General features: G+C 38.8%; 1 protein-coding gene across 1 annotated transcript in view; it reads right to left on the bottom strand.

Moving 5' to 3' along the window:
• LOC104955410 (early nodulin-75) overlaps nt 1-10990 on the bottom strand; it is a 48343-nt gene extending 37353 nt beyond the window's left edge. Inside the window, exon 1 of the mRNA XM_010782737.1 lies at nt 10773-10990. Coding sequence (XP_010781039.1) covers nt 10773-10794 — 22 coding nt within the window. The 5' untranslated portion in view covers nt 10795-10990. The remainder of the gene's footprint in view (nt 1-10772) is intronic.
• Nucleotides 10991-17637: the final 6647 nt, after the last annotated feature.

The following is a 17637-nucleotide window of genomic DNA, read 5'->3' as shown; positions in this document are numbered from 1 at the left end:
GAATTTTCAAAGATGGAAACTTTCCATGGGAATAAAACTGGGAATTTTCTAAATTGAAGGTTGGCTCTTCAAAGGGAACTTAAATATAGTTGGGGAAAGTATATGTTAGCATAATCTTGACTAAAACAAACAGATGCCATTCAAGTACACTTGAATATCCATGCCATAGCACACGGCTTCCTGCATGGCTATTGAGACCACACCCCCTACAGGCACTGTGCATTCCTCCATCACATGCACGGATGATTTCGAGAAGACTGAATCACACTTTTGAGCCCAAAGCACAAGACAAATGAAGCCACATCTGTTCATGTAACATTTTGAATGGGACTTTGTGGAGATTTTTGGATGGGGGGTGCATTTTTGTTCATTAATATTTAACTCAACATTCCTGTTTTCGTTCTTCAATGAAACAAATAATTGTTCAATTAAATAATTAAAACTTGATCTGTTCTACTTAAAAAAAAAAATTTTTTGAAATATGTTGAAATTTCATGTTTTTTGTTTAATTTTGCATCGAATATTTCCAAAATTCCCCAGCTTAACTTCCCATGGAAACTTTCCAGAAATGTACCTGAAATGTTCTGCCCCTTTAAAACCCTAATTCCATGTCACCTGGTAAATGTTATTATTCACCTGGTAAATGTTATTATATATGTTTTTGGTTTCCCATCTCATGAGGAAATATATTGCTTAATATGCTTCTCTATGTTCAGCTAGTTGCTAACTGTGTCTGTGTGCATAGAAGCTTTGAAAATTGCAATAAAGCTCCATAAAGCCAAAGGAAGCTGCCGCTGATTGTTTTATCATCTTAAACACATGAAATAAAGCGGAATTAAATCAAGTTAATTCAGCAACGCATGTGATTCTGACTCATCTACCCCTGAGGTGTGTTTATGTGAACACAGACACGTGTCACTGCAAACTCGTTTATTGTCCCGATCACTGTTACTAATGATGTAAGACACTATGAAATGATGTCACTGCCCACTCCCAGAGAGCTAACCTAAGGCCACATGTTCTGCCACTAATACAAACAGACATTTACCTCGAATGGAAGCACATCAGTGCTCACCACGAACACGACATAAGCAGCGGGCTTCCCGTGCGCAGCAGCCATTCCTGCCAGATGCCATTAATTCACATCTTCACTCCAAATTCATGGCAAGTTAAGTAAATGCACAAAAGCTCAATGCAGGGTGTAAGAAGTGCGCTTGTGACAGAGAGGTTTGATGGCTCAGATCTGTGAGTCTGCTAGAAAAATCCTTAGTTGGTAACATGAGTGGTAGATGTTCTTAACAATCATGAAGTGGACAGCTAAACCCAACCCCATTGATCACCTGAGGAATACTGCAGCCGGATGAGGCATCTCCAAAATGTCTGAATGGGTTACTATAAGAATGAGAAGCAGGGGGTGGGCTGCTTAAAAAGAGCAGGCGGGGCAAAGCTCAGAAAATCTTGCCTGGATAAAAAGGGGTTTAAAAAAGTCACTCATAAATGTTGAGATACAAACCCCAGCAGAGTGAGGAACTCCATATTCACCGGCTCCCACTTCCTTTTTACTTCCTGCTTTCTTTTGCATCACAACAATCCAAGAAAGATCCAATGCAGGGGAATGACTGCGTTTGTACTAAGTGCATGCTCTGTCTTCGGGGGACAGCTTGGCATTCATCATTCAGCTCTTCATCATTCAGCTCTTCCTGTTTCCCAACCGTATTTGCTCCACGTTTCTTCTCCACTTGCTGAGCTTTTTGCAGCGATGACATCTCTTGAGATCAAACAGAAACCCTTTCCTCGGTTAAAAGTTTAACAGTAAGACAAGAGAGTCCTGTTGTCATATCAGATGTTTTTTTCCTTATTGATATATTCTGTGAGCTAAAGTGACAGTATCCTGCAGTGACTGCTTATGAGAACAGACAGGCGAACAAGAGCCGGACACAAACTGATGAACTGAAGATCAATGCTAATCAAACCTCTGTTGTCCTTTATTAATGGTGTCAGATCAAGGATCTAAAAATACACATATCACCACAGTTTGTACTGAAGTTATATGGCTCTTTTTTTGTTTATTCCTATTCCACTATATTTATAATTGAACATATTTGGAATCTACTCGTGTGTGTTAGACCTCTGTCAGACCTTGAGGTAAAAGTGTAATTAATAAAGCCACACACGAAGCTGTGTTAAGCCAGGTGTAAAATGCTGACTCCAGAACACTCCAGGACATCATTCAGAAATCCACTGTTTGTCACTCTACGCCATCTATAACTTATTTATACCACACATCGAATATTCTTCTCTGATGTACAGCGTTTAGTTTCCTTTGAGCGTTTTGAGCACAAACACGTTATATCCCGTGAGAGGAAGCAACCTAGCGAACAGTAGTTGTTTCATATGTTCATTTTCCACTACATTGCATGTGTTACATAGAGCCAGGCTGCAGAACCTGGGGGTCATGAGGTGGTGGCAAACCACTTCTATCTGCGAGGCAACCTTTCACCCATACATAATGTCAGTGTGTGTCGGAGCTGAGAGCAGTTAAAACATTTTAGTAATGTGGTTTGCACAACACTGCACGTGCAAATAGTGCAATTAAAAATGCAAGATCGGCTCATAGATGCAACTTCAGACCTCTCAGAAAAGAGGTGCACAAGGTGCTACATTTCCATCTGTGAGAGGCCTTTCACACAGAAATCTTAACACCTACAAACATTTTAACAATAGAAGCAGTGGGTTAATCATAATCAAAAAAAGATATACTTTATTCCAAAAAGATTGCCTCTTTGGATGGGACCATTTATTTCCTGCTGCTCTTAACTGGCGCAAGTCATTTGAATGCTCTTGCAATTTCTAAATTTAAATGTGAGAGTGAAGTGAGAACCCAAAATGAAAAGTGTGGTTTTGGCACCCTACTAGCCTTTCTCAGCACCATCAATTCCTACCGGTTTGACAGTGTCATTAATCACAAACAACAGTCTTACACTTTGTTATTCTATTACATTCAATCCCATCCAGGAAGACTCATCATCACTACTCTGGAGCGCTCGACTTGATTGAAGCATAAAAACAAGAAATCCAAAACTAAAATCAACTTTTCTTTCTTGCAATACTGTCATCACAAACACCACTAATTCTGATCACTAATATGAAATAATGGCACATCTCTTCCGTACGGTAACATGCCTGGATATGGTCTGATACAGTAGAAAAGACTCAAATGGTGTGTGGGACTGTGTGTGAAAAGGAGGCTAAATTTAACATCAGCTGTTGAGCGAGCCTGCTAACCTTTATGAGGTCGTTTGAGTGGAGGCAAAACACCACTACACACATATTACTACACAACATTACATGAATACATACATAGACGCACAAACACACTTGCACAAGCATGAAGACAAATAATGGAGAACATTTCCATTTTGTTGCAACTCTCAGGTAACAAATTCTCTCAAATCTACAAAATAGAAATAGAAATAGAAATAGAAATAGAGACACAACCTACATGATGTTTTTTATGTGAAAAAAAGATATGATTGAAATACCTTTCTAAATGATTACAGAGGAATTCTAAAGATTGGGGCCTGCTCACGTAACCATACAAAGAGTTCAATTCCCAAAGAACTAAGTTCTCATGAACCTTTGTGGGAAAAGTACTGTGGTGTGAATGTGCCTATTCACATACCTTCAGCTCATGTTGAATGATGATCTTTAGAAAAAAGGTCATTCACATTCAAATGTATCCCAAATATACGTTTTGGTCCATTCATAGTTTAAACTTGTGTCATTAAGCTACCATGCTAATTCAATTGCGACAATTATACTATATAGCAGAAGAGAAGAGAAGATAGCCACAGTACAAACACAGATCAAAATGTGTTGCTCTGAGCTTTACACGGTTGCACTGCTTACTTCCTATCAGATTTCCCACCTTTTCACCTATTTTATACGTTTATCTATCATTTAAATGTAATGATACTGATGTGGAGTCAACAATTGCATTGATGAAGCAGCTAGTTCCTAGCGTTATCTAGCGCTGTCTAGCTTTGCTGTACTTTTGTTAATGGTGCACTATGACTGCTACTCTAAACGTATAGCCACAGAACATATCACTGCTAGTAAATAATCTCATTATATACTTTAAAAGCTTTATTTGATCTTTTAATACGAAGAATGATGAATGGTAAATTATTTATTCATTCAATTTCTCTTCCCACTAAAGCCTTTTTTGGCACACCTGGGGCTACAGCCTATCCCAGCATGCACTGGGCGGATGGCAGGACACCGGGCAGGTCGCCAGAGCATCACAGGTTGAGCTCAGCTAGGCAGACATCCACTCACGCTCACATTCATACCTACAGGCAATTTAGAGTCTCCACTCTGCCTGACTTGCACATCTTTGCAATGTTGGAGGAAACGAGAGAAAACCCACACAAACGTGCACGCTCCGCACAGGAAGAGCCAAGGATCAAACCAGGGTCTTCTCGCTGTGAGGCGAAAGTGTAAACCACGAAAACCAAAGCTGTGGTGGTGCATTCATGACCACATCAAGTGCAGTGGAATAGCTTATTAGTCACGAGGAGGAGGATTTTACAGTGAACCATTACATGTACAGTATGGACATAGGATGCATGCAGGAGTCAATAGGTCTTTTTTTCATTTGTATGCCAATTTTTTTCTTAGTCAATCAATTAATTGCTGATTCATTAAATGCCAGAAATCACTGTCAAGTGTGCTTAATCATTTTCAATCCACAATGACATAAAACAGAGAGAGCAAACTTTACACATTACACCCATTGCTCACAAAGCTGATTTCCCGAACAAAGTGTGCAGGTGTTTGCTGAATAGCAGTGACATTTCCTAAAGATGGCAATCCTTTGTATGTGAAGGTTTGCACTTATTCTTTACATTTGTATCAAGTCAATGTTGTCATTCTAAGTTCCTATGTATATATCATTGAGACACATTGAGATTTTACCCGTCACACTTTTTACACTTTACCATGGCATTGTTCCCAAAAGTGCCTCTTGGCTGTTAAAAACATGCTGTCATCTCCAGAACACAGCTGTTCACAGCTTTTGCGTTTGATGACAAATCTAAATGTTTAAGGGGACAGAGGTGGAATATCATTCTGGTAGAAAGAGATAAATTAAATACTGTTTTTCACAACATCATCATTCATGAAAACTCAATAATATGACCAAAAATAAATGTTCCTAATTGGAGGCAGGACATGGTGTATCGTGGACACTCCCATTGTCATGTGGAGGTCAGGTGAGTTGAAAGGAGGCTTGAATCTCGAGCTGGTACTGTACAAAATGTCCATGACCTGATATGACCGCTCCTCTCCACTGAGCTGAAGGAGACTGCAGCATGTCAGCCTCACACAACCCAAACATGCACTGCAAATGCAAAATGTAAAATAATAAAGAAATACAACACTCAAATAGGCAAACATACAGTATGCACAAACACGAAGAGGCAAAAATAGCAAATGTCTGAAATGAATGGCTCTACAGGTGCCTGATTATAACCCCCAACAGTGCACTATAGTGTGGCTCAGTGGTCTAGCATGCCAAATACTAGTCTGAGCGGCGAGCGCAGTATTCCTCACTCAGAGATTGAGAGCCTGACACTGATGTTTCATCCAGCTTCAGGCTTCAGTGCACAGAAAGGATTTGTTCTTATAATTTCAGAGGCCATTATTTTACAGCCTGTGGTAGTAGCTCTTATTTTTACTGGCCCTCAAGCTTTTCAGGGATGATTTAAATAAAGGTAATGAAATACTTTGAGTTAACATGTCAAAGGAAATGAAAAAATCCCCCCAGTGTACTGTTTATACTTTCAATTATGCACATTATTATTTAACCTAAAGGCTACTCAGCTATAGCTCGCATGATGTGAAATAAAATATTTCTTATCATTTTCACACCTTCATTCCTATACGTTTGCAAAAAGGAAGACAAAAGGCAATTGTGGAAATTAAAACTGTAGGAAAGCAAATCAATGGACATAATAGTATTTTACAATTCAATAATTTGAATAGAGTTCTACAAGTATAATTTAGAGAACATTAAAAATAATGAATCAGGGACTACTAAAATCCCTTCATGCTGTGAATTAATATAAAAAAAGTACTCCATCCACCGGTCCCGCCATGACTCAATACTACTGACATATGTACTGTAACTTCTCACACCGCCTAGGGTACTTTGCTAAAACCTCACAGCTCTGAATCACGGGCATCCAAGGGATTGGATGACATCATGGCCGCAAACCTTATGAGCCAACCATATCCAGAGGGAGATCATTATCCCGGATTGGCAGCCCACTGATTGGTGCAGGAGAGAGGGAGGCAGCTCATCCTGACCTTTTTTGTTGTGAGTGAATCCTGACGAGATCAATCAAAAGCCAAGGCATTCTCTCTCTTTCTCCCTCTCTTATTGAGTCATTCCACTCTGGCTTTGCACCAGAATTGAATTACCCACCCACCCAAAGTGTAGCTGAATCTAAAATGCCACTCCTCCAAGCGACTCAGTTTTAGCAGCCCCCGTGCAGATTCCCCTAATATCGCTAAAGCACTAAAGGCTCTTTGAGGATAAGGGGGTCCTGGTATTCTTTACAAAAATATCATTTGGGCAACCGATAGGAAGAGACGACAATCAGCTCACGAATCACGACTAGTCAATCTAATGATACTGAACAAAAGACAGTGGAGTGACGACACATCTGCACTAAGGATTCATTTATTCTTTGCCAAAAATAAACCATTCAGAGCCTTCTACGAACACGCACCAAGTAAGACATTCTTGACTCTGCAAGCTTGAGAGCGACCTACCTTACACTCTATGCAGATGACTAACTATATTATTGGGGCCAACAGTCCAAAGGCCCCAACGTTGATGAAGAATGCATCTCCACTAAAATGTCACATCATGTTAAGATCTCGCCCGGGGTCTCAGTACTTACACGTGTTGGATGATCAATGGGTCAACATGGTCCCAGTCCCTGGTGTAATACAGACATATTGAATGCTGCCAAGGTTAACTATGGATTGACCTCCAGGTTATCAAAGACCTTGAAATGTCTGCTCCATAATATGCCTTTGAAGAAGCGACTGCTATGCACCACCCTGTGTGCATATTTATTAGATCCTTGATCAAGCTGATAAAAATTTTTTAAATACTGTGTGAGCGCATTAAGTTGTTTTAAACTGTTGAACGTTTTTTGACCCCCTATCTGCAGAATAATGGCAGTGGAGTTACATTTCCTCAATATCTTGACATCATTGCACGTCTTTGACCAGAAAGCTTTAGGGATTCTTGGAAAGCTGAATGGACAGTCTTGTTTGACATTTAAAAGTGCTGACTTCCCACATCTAGAGGGGAATTGCCCGGCAAATGTAAATCTTCCATGAACTTGGACAGGGGGTTCTTTGATTCATGTCGGATCACTAGAGATCTGTCAACTCCAGTCGGGAAGCTCTCCGGCTGGAGAATTCAGCCCGACATGCGTGATTAAAAGCAAATCACTTCTCCCAAATGCTCATCAATGGTCGTCTCTGCTGCCTGTGCTCCAGAACACTCTAAAAAGCCACCGCAAACGCATCTCCAGTACACTCAGCACCCCACTGGAGAATGAATGGGCTCTCTCTCTCTTGACAGATCATCTAGTGCACAGGGCTAGATGAATCTCATGCTTGCAGTACAGTAATAGCCTAACAGATGATGGTTCTTGGCACAGCCCGAGTAGTGGAGGGGTGTAAGACAGTCCCTTATGTCACATGAGAGAAGGAGAAAGAGAGGGAACGAGAAGGAGGGAGTAGAGGAGTGCTGCAGTGCATTGGTGGTGTGCTGTCTCTTTAACTATGGCCATGCCTGACAGGAGCTGCTGTATCAAACTACTGTAAAATCGACAAGGCCAGGGATAGCTCAGCGGCTGGCAGCTTGCTTCCATAGTGTCCATCTGCACTCATGGATACAGCCATTGTAGTGGAGGGAAAAGAGGGAGCGATTGAAGAGGCAGTGAGGGGGTAGAAGAGCATGCGTGTGTGTAGTATGTGTGTGTGGGTGTTTCAGCATGAGGGGGGGTCGACAGTGCAGGAGAGAGAGAGAAAAGAAAAAAGAGATAGACTAAAAGGAGGTGTGAGTTTAAGAGAGCGAATGAGGGAGGAAAAAGATTTAGCCAAGATAGGAAGGCCCATCTCTGCTGCTGCTGCTGCTGCCTGCCTCCCACTAACTGCCTGTTCATGTGAGCCGGTACTTGGCATGACTGCAAATGGCTTGCCTGCTACATTAGCTTAACACACTCGTCAATGTGGGCTCAAACACATCTGCAAGATCGCTGAGGGTCCTTGTCCCCCCCCCACCCTCACCCATCATGTGTATCCATACCTCATCACAAATCAATTTCACAGTAATACCAGCCGACTTACCATATATTTTATCTGTAGATGTTGAGTCACTGTGCGGCATAAATATCACACTGTGTTACATAATCGCTTTGAGTAACCATGGAGCTTGTAATGTATAGGTGGACAGGGGAGATGGATAGTGTAATAAGGTGGTTGGCCAAAATACATAAGGCTGCAACTGCCAACTACTTTCACAAATGATTATTTATGGTTAATGCTAGGGTTGTCTTTAAATGGATTATCTTGCTCAATTAAAAGTTCAAAAGCCAAAAGATATTCACTGATAGATGTAAAAGTAAGAAACTTAGAATTTTTCTTTAAAAACATTTAGGGGGCATTTATGTTAACTTTTTGGCTTTACAATATAAAATGATACAAATTAATAAGTTGTCAGGTGTCATTTCTACTAATGGTACAATATTTATACGATTGATGCATTTATGAAGGTAAAACCATAAAACCTGCTCATATTGATATGCCTTGTAATCCAGTTAACGCATAAATCCTCAGTTTTACGAAATTGAATCTGACTAAATAATGCTTAGCTCCGACAACAATGTCTAAAATGAAACAGCAGTGTGCGATCACAGAGAAAGAGAACTCAGTGCCTTCGCTGGCAGGTTTTGAAGGTGCAGTCACTGTGCTCACAATTTCCTGGCAATGACTCCCAGATTGGGTTTACACACACACACACACACACACACACACACACACACACACACACACACACACACACACACACACACACACACACACACACACACACACACACCACACACAAGCAGAGCATCTCACCAACATTATGCAACCAACTTCTATAGCTGCACTTGCACAAGAGGGAATTTTGGCCATTATCTGCTTTGCTCTCAGCGAATATAAAAATCTGAGTTAAAAGGATCTGAGCAGGAAAATGTGCTCTCGCTCTTCTCATGAGCAGCTCAGATGATGACTCCAACCCTGGACTCATCATCTGAGCTGCACATGAGAAGACAGTGGAGTCCAGGAGAGTAGAGTTTTTTTAGGTCGAGATTAGTCTCCATTTTGGTGGCACCCATATTGTTCTACAAGGGGTTACAGGTCTGTGAGTGTTACCCTGACAGTCACATGCAGCACTCTCTCCGTGACTTCACACCGCTCATATTCTCTCTGTCAAACACACAGACACACGTATATCAAGTTCCTCCTCCTCCTCGTCCCTACAGTTTTTGACATCTTTTTGATAGCAGGTACTCACTCGACACCCCCAATCCTTCACGGTTCCTCCAAACTTTGCGCTGGGCGTTCAATCTCATCCCCGTCTCCCTCTGACCATCACGTTTGAAGACCTCGCTTTTTTCAAATTAGCCCCTCTGAGCACACACACACACACACACTGCAAATTGAGCGTTTTGACTGGCTAAATTTGAGGCAGCTCACTGCAGCACGCCTGCTCACATATAGCATTAGTCACAGTTGCAGTGCAATGATACCAAGGGGAATCTGCCTTTACCGTACACTGAAGCGCCTTTCACCCACTCACACTCGAGTACGGGGGAATAAAAGACCAGCAAGAATGAAGTAGCCTCTCATTCTGGTCATCTAAATATTTTAGTGGGCCAAAGTTTTTGCACACAGGAGGCAGGATACAGTCCATTCAGGCTATTGACAAAACCACCAATATATTTTTGCAAGACACTACAGAACTAGCAGTATTTCATAAGAGATGGTTTAGTATTACATGTTCTAATCTCCTTACACTGACAGTGCCTACCTAGAATATTACTAGCATTTTACACCAACATTAAAAAAAAAAAGACATTAAGAGTGATAAGGGCAGCATATTACTTAATAATACCACAATAAACAAATATTAACGTGTGCCATATAAACTCTTTATGAGTACCATGAACCCAATAAGAACAGAGGATTATTATGGGAGTATTTAAAGAATATCACAGCATTTTTTTCACCATCAACTCTCAGGCTGCAATGCCATGGATGAATGCATTTGAAGAGTAGACCGTGACACCAGCACACATGCATACCTTATTACAATACTATAATTGCCGCATGCCCAGGTCCAATCGGACACACGCTGCGCCGGATCCCTGTGTGTGTGTGTGTGTGTGTGGTGCGTGCGTGTGTGTGTTTGTGTCAGTGTGTGGGCATCTCTGGGCTATTTCTATGCACCTGTCGGCTACGGTGCTTTTAGATATGCCTATTGCATATGATAGTGCCATAGAGACACAGGGATAAGAGAGGAACAGAGAGAGAGAGAAAAGGAGAGTGGAAGAGAGAGAGGATGGAGAGAAACGGGGGAGGAGGGCAGAATAGGAAAATGCAGTGGATGACAAAAAAATATAAAATATGCTCTGTCTTACCTTGAAAGGGAACATAGGACATGTTCCAACGGCATTGAACGTAGGCTTTGCGTCTCGGAGGTCCCTCGGTGCTCAGAAGTAACGGAGAACCAAATTATAAATAAATCTGAAAAATAAAAAATAACGCGATATAGTGCTGTTCACAGTTGAAGCCGAAAGAGAGGCCAATATTCCGCTGCTATAAAAAATAGCATCATAATCCACGACCGCTTATAAAGCGCTCGGTTCCCAGTGAATAAAAAAATACAGGATACAAGAGAAATATGTGTGTGCGTGTGTGCGCGCGTGTGTTTACTTGCACGCTGCTGTTGAGGTGTGAGGGTGAAACACGAGAGAGAGAGAGAGAGAGAGAGAGAGAGAGAGAGAGAGAGAGAGAGAGAGAGAGAGAGAAGGGGGTGACGGAGCGAGCACACGCGTGTGTCCGTGTGTGTGGGTGCGCACGATTACCAATATCTATAACCTATCTTTAGCCTATGTGTTTTACATTTTGTGCTTGTGTGAATGCATTGTAGGCCACTGCTTGAGGCTACGTGTGTGTGTGTGTGTGTGTGTGTGTGTGTGTGTGTGTGTGTGTGTGTGTGTGTGTGTGTGTGTGTGTGTGTGTGTGTGTGTCCCAAAGGTAGCTTTAGAGTTTTACACAGGCTACCATAACTCACTCACTTTGAAAATGTATCTTTTCTGTAGTCTGAAGTTTAACATTTAGGTTTAATTAGCCTACATTAATTCAGTTTAATCATTATTATAATACCTTTGTCTCCCTGACAAAACTGTTGACTGTTTTCATTACTGCAGACACCTTACGTTTTAGCCGTAGTAAAACTTCGACTTATGTTGAAAACAATTTAACTGCTGACAACTGTTGATAGCATACGGAAGTGGTAATACATTTTTAACATTAAAGTTGGATTCTACTTGACCACATACCCTGGTGGTGGTTCACTTATGTTAATCATTGCAAACATCATGCGACGCTGGATTTTACACGCACATGACTAAACGGAGGAACTGCATGAAGTGAGAAACTGTAGAGCCAAAATGGCGCCCTCATGAGGAGTATGGTGCTTTCAGGTAACGTGGTAGAAATAACAGTTACAAGTTAAGCTAGTATGTGATATAATTTCTATAAACATATGAACGGAGAGTGTTTTTGGCTAAAAACGTATTGTGAAAGTGGGAGTGCTAATGCTAGCGTATACTCGACGTTAAGGTTGTCATTGACACAGACTGTAGGCCTATATGGGGCATTCTACCAAATTAAAGTTCGGTCCCACAACAAGAAAAACTATTTAACAAAACTAATTAAGTATTCAGACATAGATATTTACTAACAATAGGTTATGGTCTATTTAAACACAAGGCATTACATTAGATAGTGATAAGCTTAATAGCCTATACAAAAACATAATTTATAGGGTACTTTCTATTGGGAAGTGGAGCTCTGTCCCCAACCCTGACATCTAAATTTCAATCTCTGTAAATAACACTTGTATTTTGTTCATTGGTGTATTTAGAAAATCTTTATGGTTACATTCAAACAGAAGTTGGAATATTTAGATTTATTGTGGGTATCATTTTTTAATAAAAAAATTATAGGCCTACTCAAAAAATCATGTCCCCAGTTTTCATGTCACTACCGAAACACAAGGGGTTTTAGTCCAATGGCTGAGCCTATGGAAGACAGTGACACTGCATCCCTGTCCCTCATGGCTGAATGGCAAGTAGCTATATCCCATAATTTTGATAAAAATCTGTTCCAAAATCTGAAAATCGGCGTGTAACCTTAAGAATTGTCACTACCGAACACATTATCTTCAATTGAGTACGCTTTCTCTGGGTTTTATGCAAAGTATTATGTGTGTAAACCTCTTAAAAAACTGTCATGCTACAGAAAAGGTGGAAATACTGTCACTTACTTTTGCAGACACCAAAATACATGACGTTGACCTAATACTCACATTCATTATTATTATTTTTTTAACCTTTATTAAACCAGATAAAAAGCATTGAGATACAATCTCATTTACAATGCTGACCTGGCCAAGAAGGCAGCAACGTTACACATAACACATAACACAAACATATAAAATACAGAGAACATAACTAAGAAAACAAAAGACGAAAAAAGCAGTTACTACATTGTGCACATTAGGACAGTAAGAAAGGCACTACTTATTACTGCAAGAGCAGCTGGTGGTAAGAACTTCTGACAACTTCAATTTAAAACAGGCTATAGAGACAAGTGCCGTCAGTTTGAGGCGTGATTGAAGGTCATTCTTATTATTATATATGTTGAATAAATAGAGATTGTCTTTTCAATGGTACAAAATACAAAAATTGTTTTATACATAAATTGCAATTTATTTAAAATGCCAAGTTCAAGGAACTGCCTTGTCACTTTGATCGTACATGGAAGTGGAGCCTATAGTTTTCATTAAACATTTTTTTTTTCAATAAATAAATCTCATTCATATTTACATAACATTACATTCATTAAATATAACACTTAAATGGTAAAAAAAAACGCAAATTATTATTAATAATATCCAATGTCAGTCACCCAAAATTACGTCATTGCTGCTACACAAAACGCTTTTATTGTTAAGTAATGTACTGTCTCTGAAGTGCCTCCTGTAACAAGAGATCATTTGAGGCAGTGCAGTGGACAAAGACATAAAGAAAGTCAGATAGTTACTTTGTTTGTTAATGGTGTCCTTTTATCTTCAAATGTTACGTGCGTCTTTCAAGTCTGTCATTAGTGTTACTCATGTCATAGCCCTAGGGGAGAACATTTGAATGGGAAAATGTATTGTATTGAAGAGTTAAACGACTTTGATATTGACTGAAGCCATATTTGGTCTGACACCTGGCAGCAATTTTGTTAAAATGGTAGTGTTTTCTCCAAATTGTCACTGGTGTTACCGTCACTGGTGTTACTCTTCTTCCTGGTAACACGTAACACCAGTGACGTTCCTATATAAATAAGCTTTGTATAATGTATACAAATAATACAAATACTTTAAGCTCCACTTGTTGTGGATTCATCAAGTTAAGAGTTAGTTATTACTATTTAACAGGTTTTAGATGTGTTTAGAAGGAATATATTTCAGCAGATTTGTATCACCCAGATTCCACCTTTTCTGTAGAATGACTCGAATGCTAGCCATGTACTTGCTAGCATTCTTTAGTTATGCTCAATTTTAGCTAGAATTGTCACTACCGAAACAGTCACTATACCGAAACATATAAGTTTAGGTAATTGACATGATCGTTTCGGTAGTGACAAAGTGGAATGGTAAGCAGGTAAATCCCATAGTTTTGAAATAAATGTATTTTAAAGTCTGAAAATCAGTATGTTACTTTAAAGGTATCTTGTTATACTATTTGTAGGCATATATTATAGGTCTCAGATATATAAAAAACATGTTTATGAAGTGTTTTGCTCAAAATACCAAACAGATCACCCATTCTAGCCTCATTCCCCTCTATTTCAGCCTGTTACTAAAGTGCTGATTCTGGGTCAGTAGCTTCAAACATTCACACTTCAACATAAGGCATGTTATGAGCAATAATTAAGCAATAAGGTTGAGGGAATATGATGAAACCTTGAGAACAAAATACTGTGGTCACTACCGAAACACTGGATGTTTTGTAAAAAATTAAGTATATTGAGTTATCAACTAAAATGATATGATACTGATTGGTTTAATGTATGTTCAATTAAAAAAATCATCAACTCTGGAATCAATATGATCAGTATTATGCATTTTACAAAGAAAGTTTGCATTATGATTTTTATGAATTGTATAAATGGAACTTTGAAATTTGATTAACAATTCACTTATATTAATTTAATTGTGAAAACCTTCAAGAAATATTTGTTAAAATACCATTTAGAGAAGGGAAGGTAAAACAATCTTAACAGGTTAATATAATACTTTTTTTTACAGTGTATGTACTATGTTTCGGTAGTGACCATTTTTGGTTAAGGAAAAACATTCCAATACAGTCTGAAAATACGATATAAAAATGTACGGTTCTTTTACTAGATATGTGTAATTTATATATGGTACAAATGGACAAAGTTTTGGGAGAAAAACATACAACATTTCAAAACATTTCCAACCTGACTTTGGTCCAATTCGGTAGAATGGCCCATATAGCCTATAAAAGTTTAATGTTGTGGAATTTAGAAACATAAACTGTCAGACACCACTGGTCTGTTTAATCTACCTGTCACAAGTATTTAAGATGAATTGTGTTCAGTTGTAAATATGAACGGTATTCATCATATAATGATAGCTGCACAACTTTGGCTTATTTGAGCTTGTTTAACGTAACAGAAAAAAGCTTGGTTTTACAGACCGGCATACTTACATCTTTGACATAATGTCTTCCTTATATCCCTGACCCAAATACATAATAGCACTTTTCTGTCTGTTGACTTCAAAACCCCAAAAACAAATCCGTGTCATGTTGTACTTTTTGGGCGTTTTTGGTTTTGTTTTCACCCCTAAACACCTGAGCAGGTCTAAGCTATCATCCTTCCTGTACCCCATTGCTTCAGAAAGACATTTGAAGGCAGCACAGTGCAGCACCTGACTTTAGTTTAAATGTCGATGTGTGACCGCCGCCTTGTGGTCAAAACCAGCAGCTGCAGGTGAAGCTCAGAATATTAACAAAACTGTCCGGTTTAAGGATGAAAACATATAAAACACAGAACGACAAAGAAAGCAAGGTGCTGTTATATCCATCTCACTCACCCACTGCCATGTGGAAATCCCTTCTGCAGCTTTCCATTAATAAAAGAAAGGACTGTAAATATCAAAATTATAAATTGTACATTTGTTATACAGATATTACTAGTTTACTTTGTGTCTATTATATTCATAATCTCACAAACCAGTGCACCTGACACTTGTCATACTAGGAAAATAACAGCTTTTACTAATTCAATTTAGAATGGCTCTTTATTATTGAAGTGTCGAAGTATAACAGCATGCACAATGCAAGAAGCCTAAAACCAAAGCATTTAAATGAAATAAATATATAATTAATTGTATCATTAAAAACCTGTGTTTTTCTGGCTTCAGTCTTGCGATGTGATTTGGGTAAAATGCATGTTAAAGTACCATTGGACAACAAACAAATAAGTAACTTTCCACAAAAATGTACTTATCCAAGCTTTAAACACAACTCGACTCAGCTGCAAAGTGGGCTAATGCATTTTACTTTAAAGACAAGAACATATCAATTGTTACTGCTTCTGCTTTCTTGAAATAAAACATTCCTATGGTTGTCGCAGTATTTATCTTTAGATTCCTTCAAAGCACTTCCATTTATCTTGAAACCTCATTGTAACTGGCACAAACATAAAATAAACATCTGTCTTTCATATTGGCAGCAGGTGTACATTTTCTGCCAACAAAAAGCAGTTAATCTTTCCTACTGGACACATTTGGCTGTGATGTAATTCATCATCCCCACCATCAGACTCATTGAGAGGGATCCTCACCAACATCGTTTGATTACCACCCACTGTGGATATGATCATTGAGAAAATAAAAACAGCCAGCCTCGGTCTAATGCTGCCTTTTTAAAGAGGTGATACATATATAAAGAGAAACCGTCTGCTCTGTGTAATAACATGTTTAAGTAGTGCTTTAGAGATCATCTTAGAGACGCCAATTCATCTTTTGGTTTATAATGACATAGGAACCCCTTACTTTTTATAAAAATAGTGCATATTTAATTGAAATGAAGCTGAGAGGTGGCTTTCATACTATCAGACACACCATAAGTATATCCTTATGAGGGAAGTTAAGATCAGCTCAAAAAAAGACAGAAGAAACAAGAGCCTTTTAAGATTTATTTTAAAACAACAACAATAAAAACCCTCTTATATGCATTAACGCAAAAAAACAACATTTATTGACGACGAGATTGCAACGTTTTGAGTTTTGATGTTCAATCTGATGTTTTTGTGCCAACAAATTATACAACATACATTCATCACATACACAAGCACTTGAGTGAAGTATCTCAGGTCCATCGTCTCGAACCCACATCTCTGCTTACCTGGTTCGACGTCTATACCACTGGACCATCTCTGATACCAAAGGCTTGAGAGAAAAAGAACATCAAAATGAAGATGAAGAAATTCAACTACGTCAACTTGAAGTCACAAAGTTATCAAACTTATAACTGTAATACTGTGATGCAGAATGGACAAGATAACCAATTAGATAACCAATTCAAATCTTTTAATATTTATCCATTGATTTATGTGTTTTATTGACACACTTTTTTACACAATTTTCAACTAAATTGACTACATAGCATTATTAGATATATAATTTGAATGGCCCTGATATGTATTGATGTATTGGTGAAACAAAGAGCACTTTGGTGGCTGAGTGGTTACAGCACAAGCAACGTTCTCGCAACTTCACCGGTTTGATTCCAGCTGGGAACCACACATCATCGCCACACGTTCTTTAAAAAAAAAATCCGGAAGTTATCTTTAATTAGGAGATGAGGAAGTGTTATATGCTTATTTGAATTGATCAAAAATTGTTATGAAGTTTTGAATCAAAATGGCTACGCTGTGTCCACTTTAAATTAAGCGTTTTGCAGTTGTTTCAAATCATTATCAAAGAAAATATTCATCCTTTCTTTCAGCAAGAGAAAGTCTGAAGTTATTTGACAAACTAACTAACATACAAAACCAAGCTAAACTAGCTTTTTCTGAAAAAAAGTGTGGGCGACTGATTCAATTCCATACATTGATAAAGATCATGAAATGTGTTTGAAATCTAAGGGGGAACATTTTTTTCCTTGAGTTGACACAAATACTGATCCCAAGGCC

Source organism: Notothenia coriiceps, unplaced genomic scaffold, assembly GCF_000735185.1.
Source record: "Notothenia coriiceps isolate Sejong01 unplaced genomic scaffold, NC01 NC01_scaffold00024667, whole genome shotgun sequence".
Lineage (NCBI taxonomy): Eukaryota > Metazoa > Chordata > Actinopteri > Perciformes > Nototheniidae > Notothenia > Notothenia coriiceps.
The sequence above is the reverse complement of the archived record's forward strand: the minus strand, read 5'-3'. Positions and strand labels throughout refer to the sequence as shown.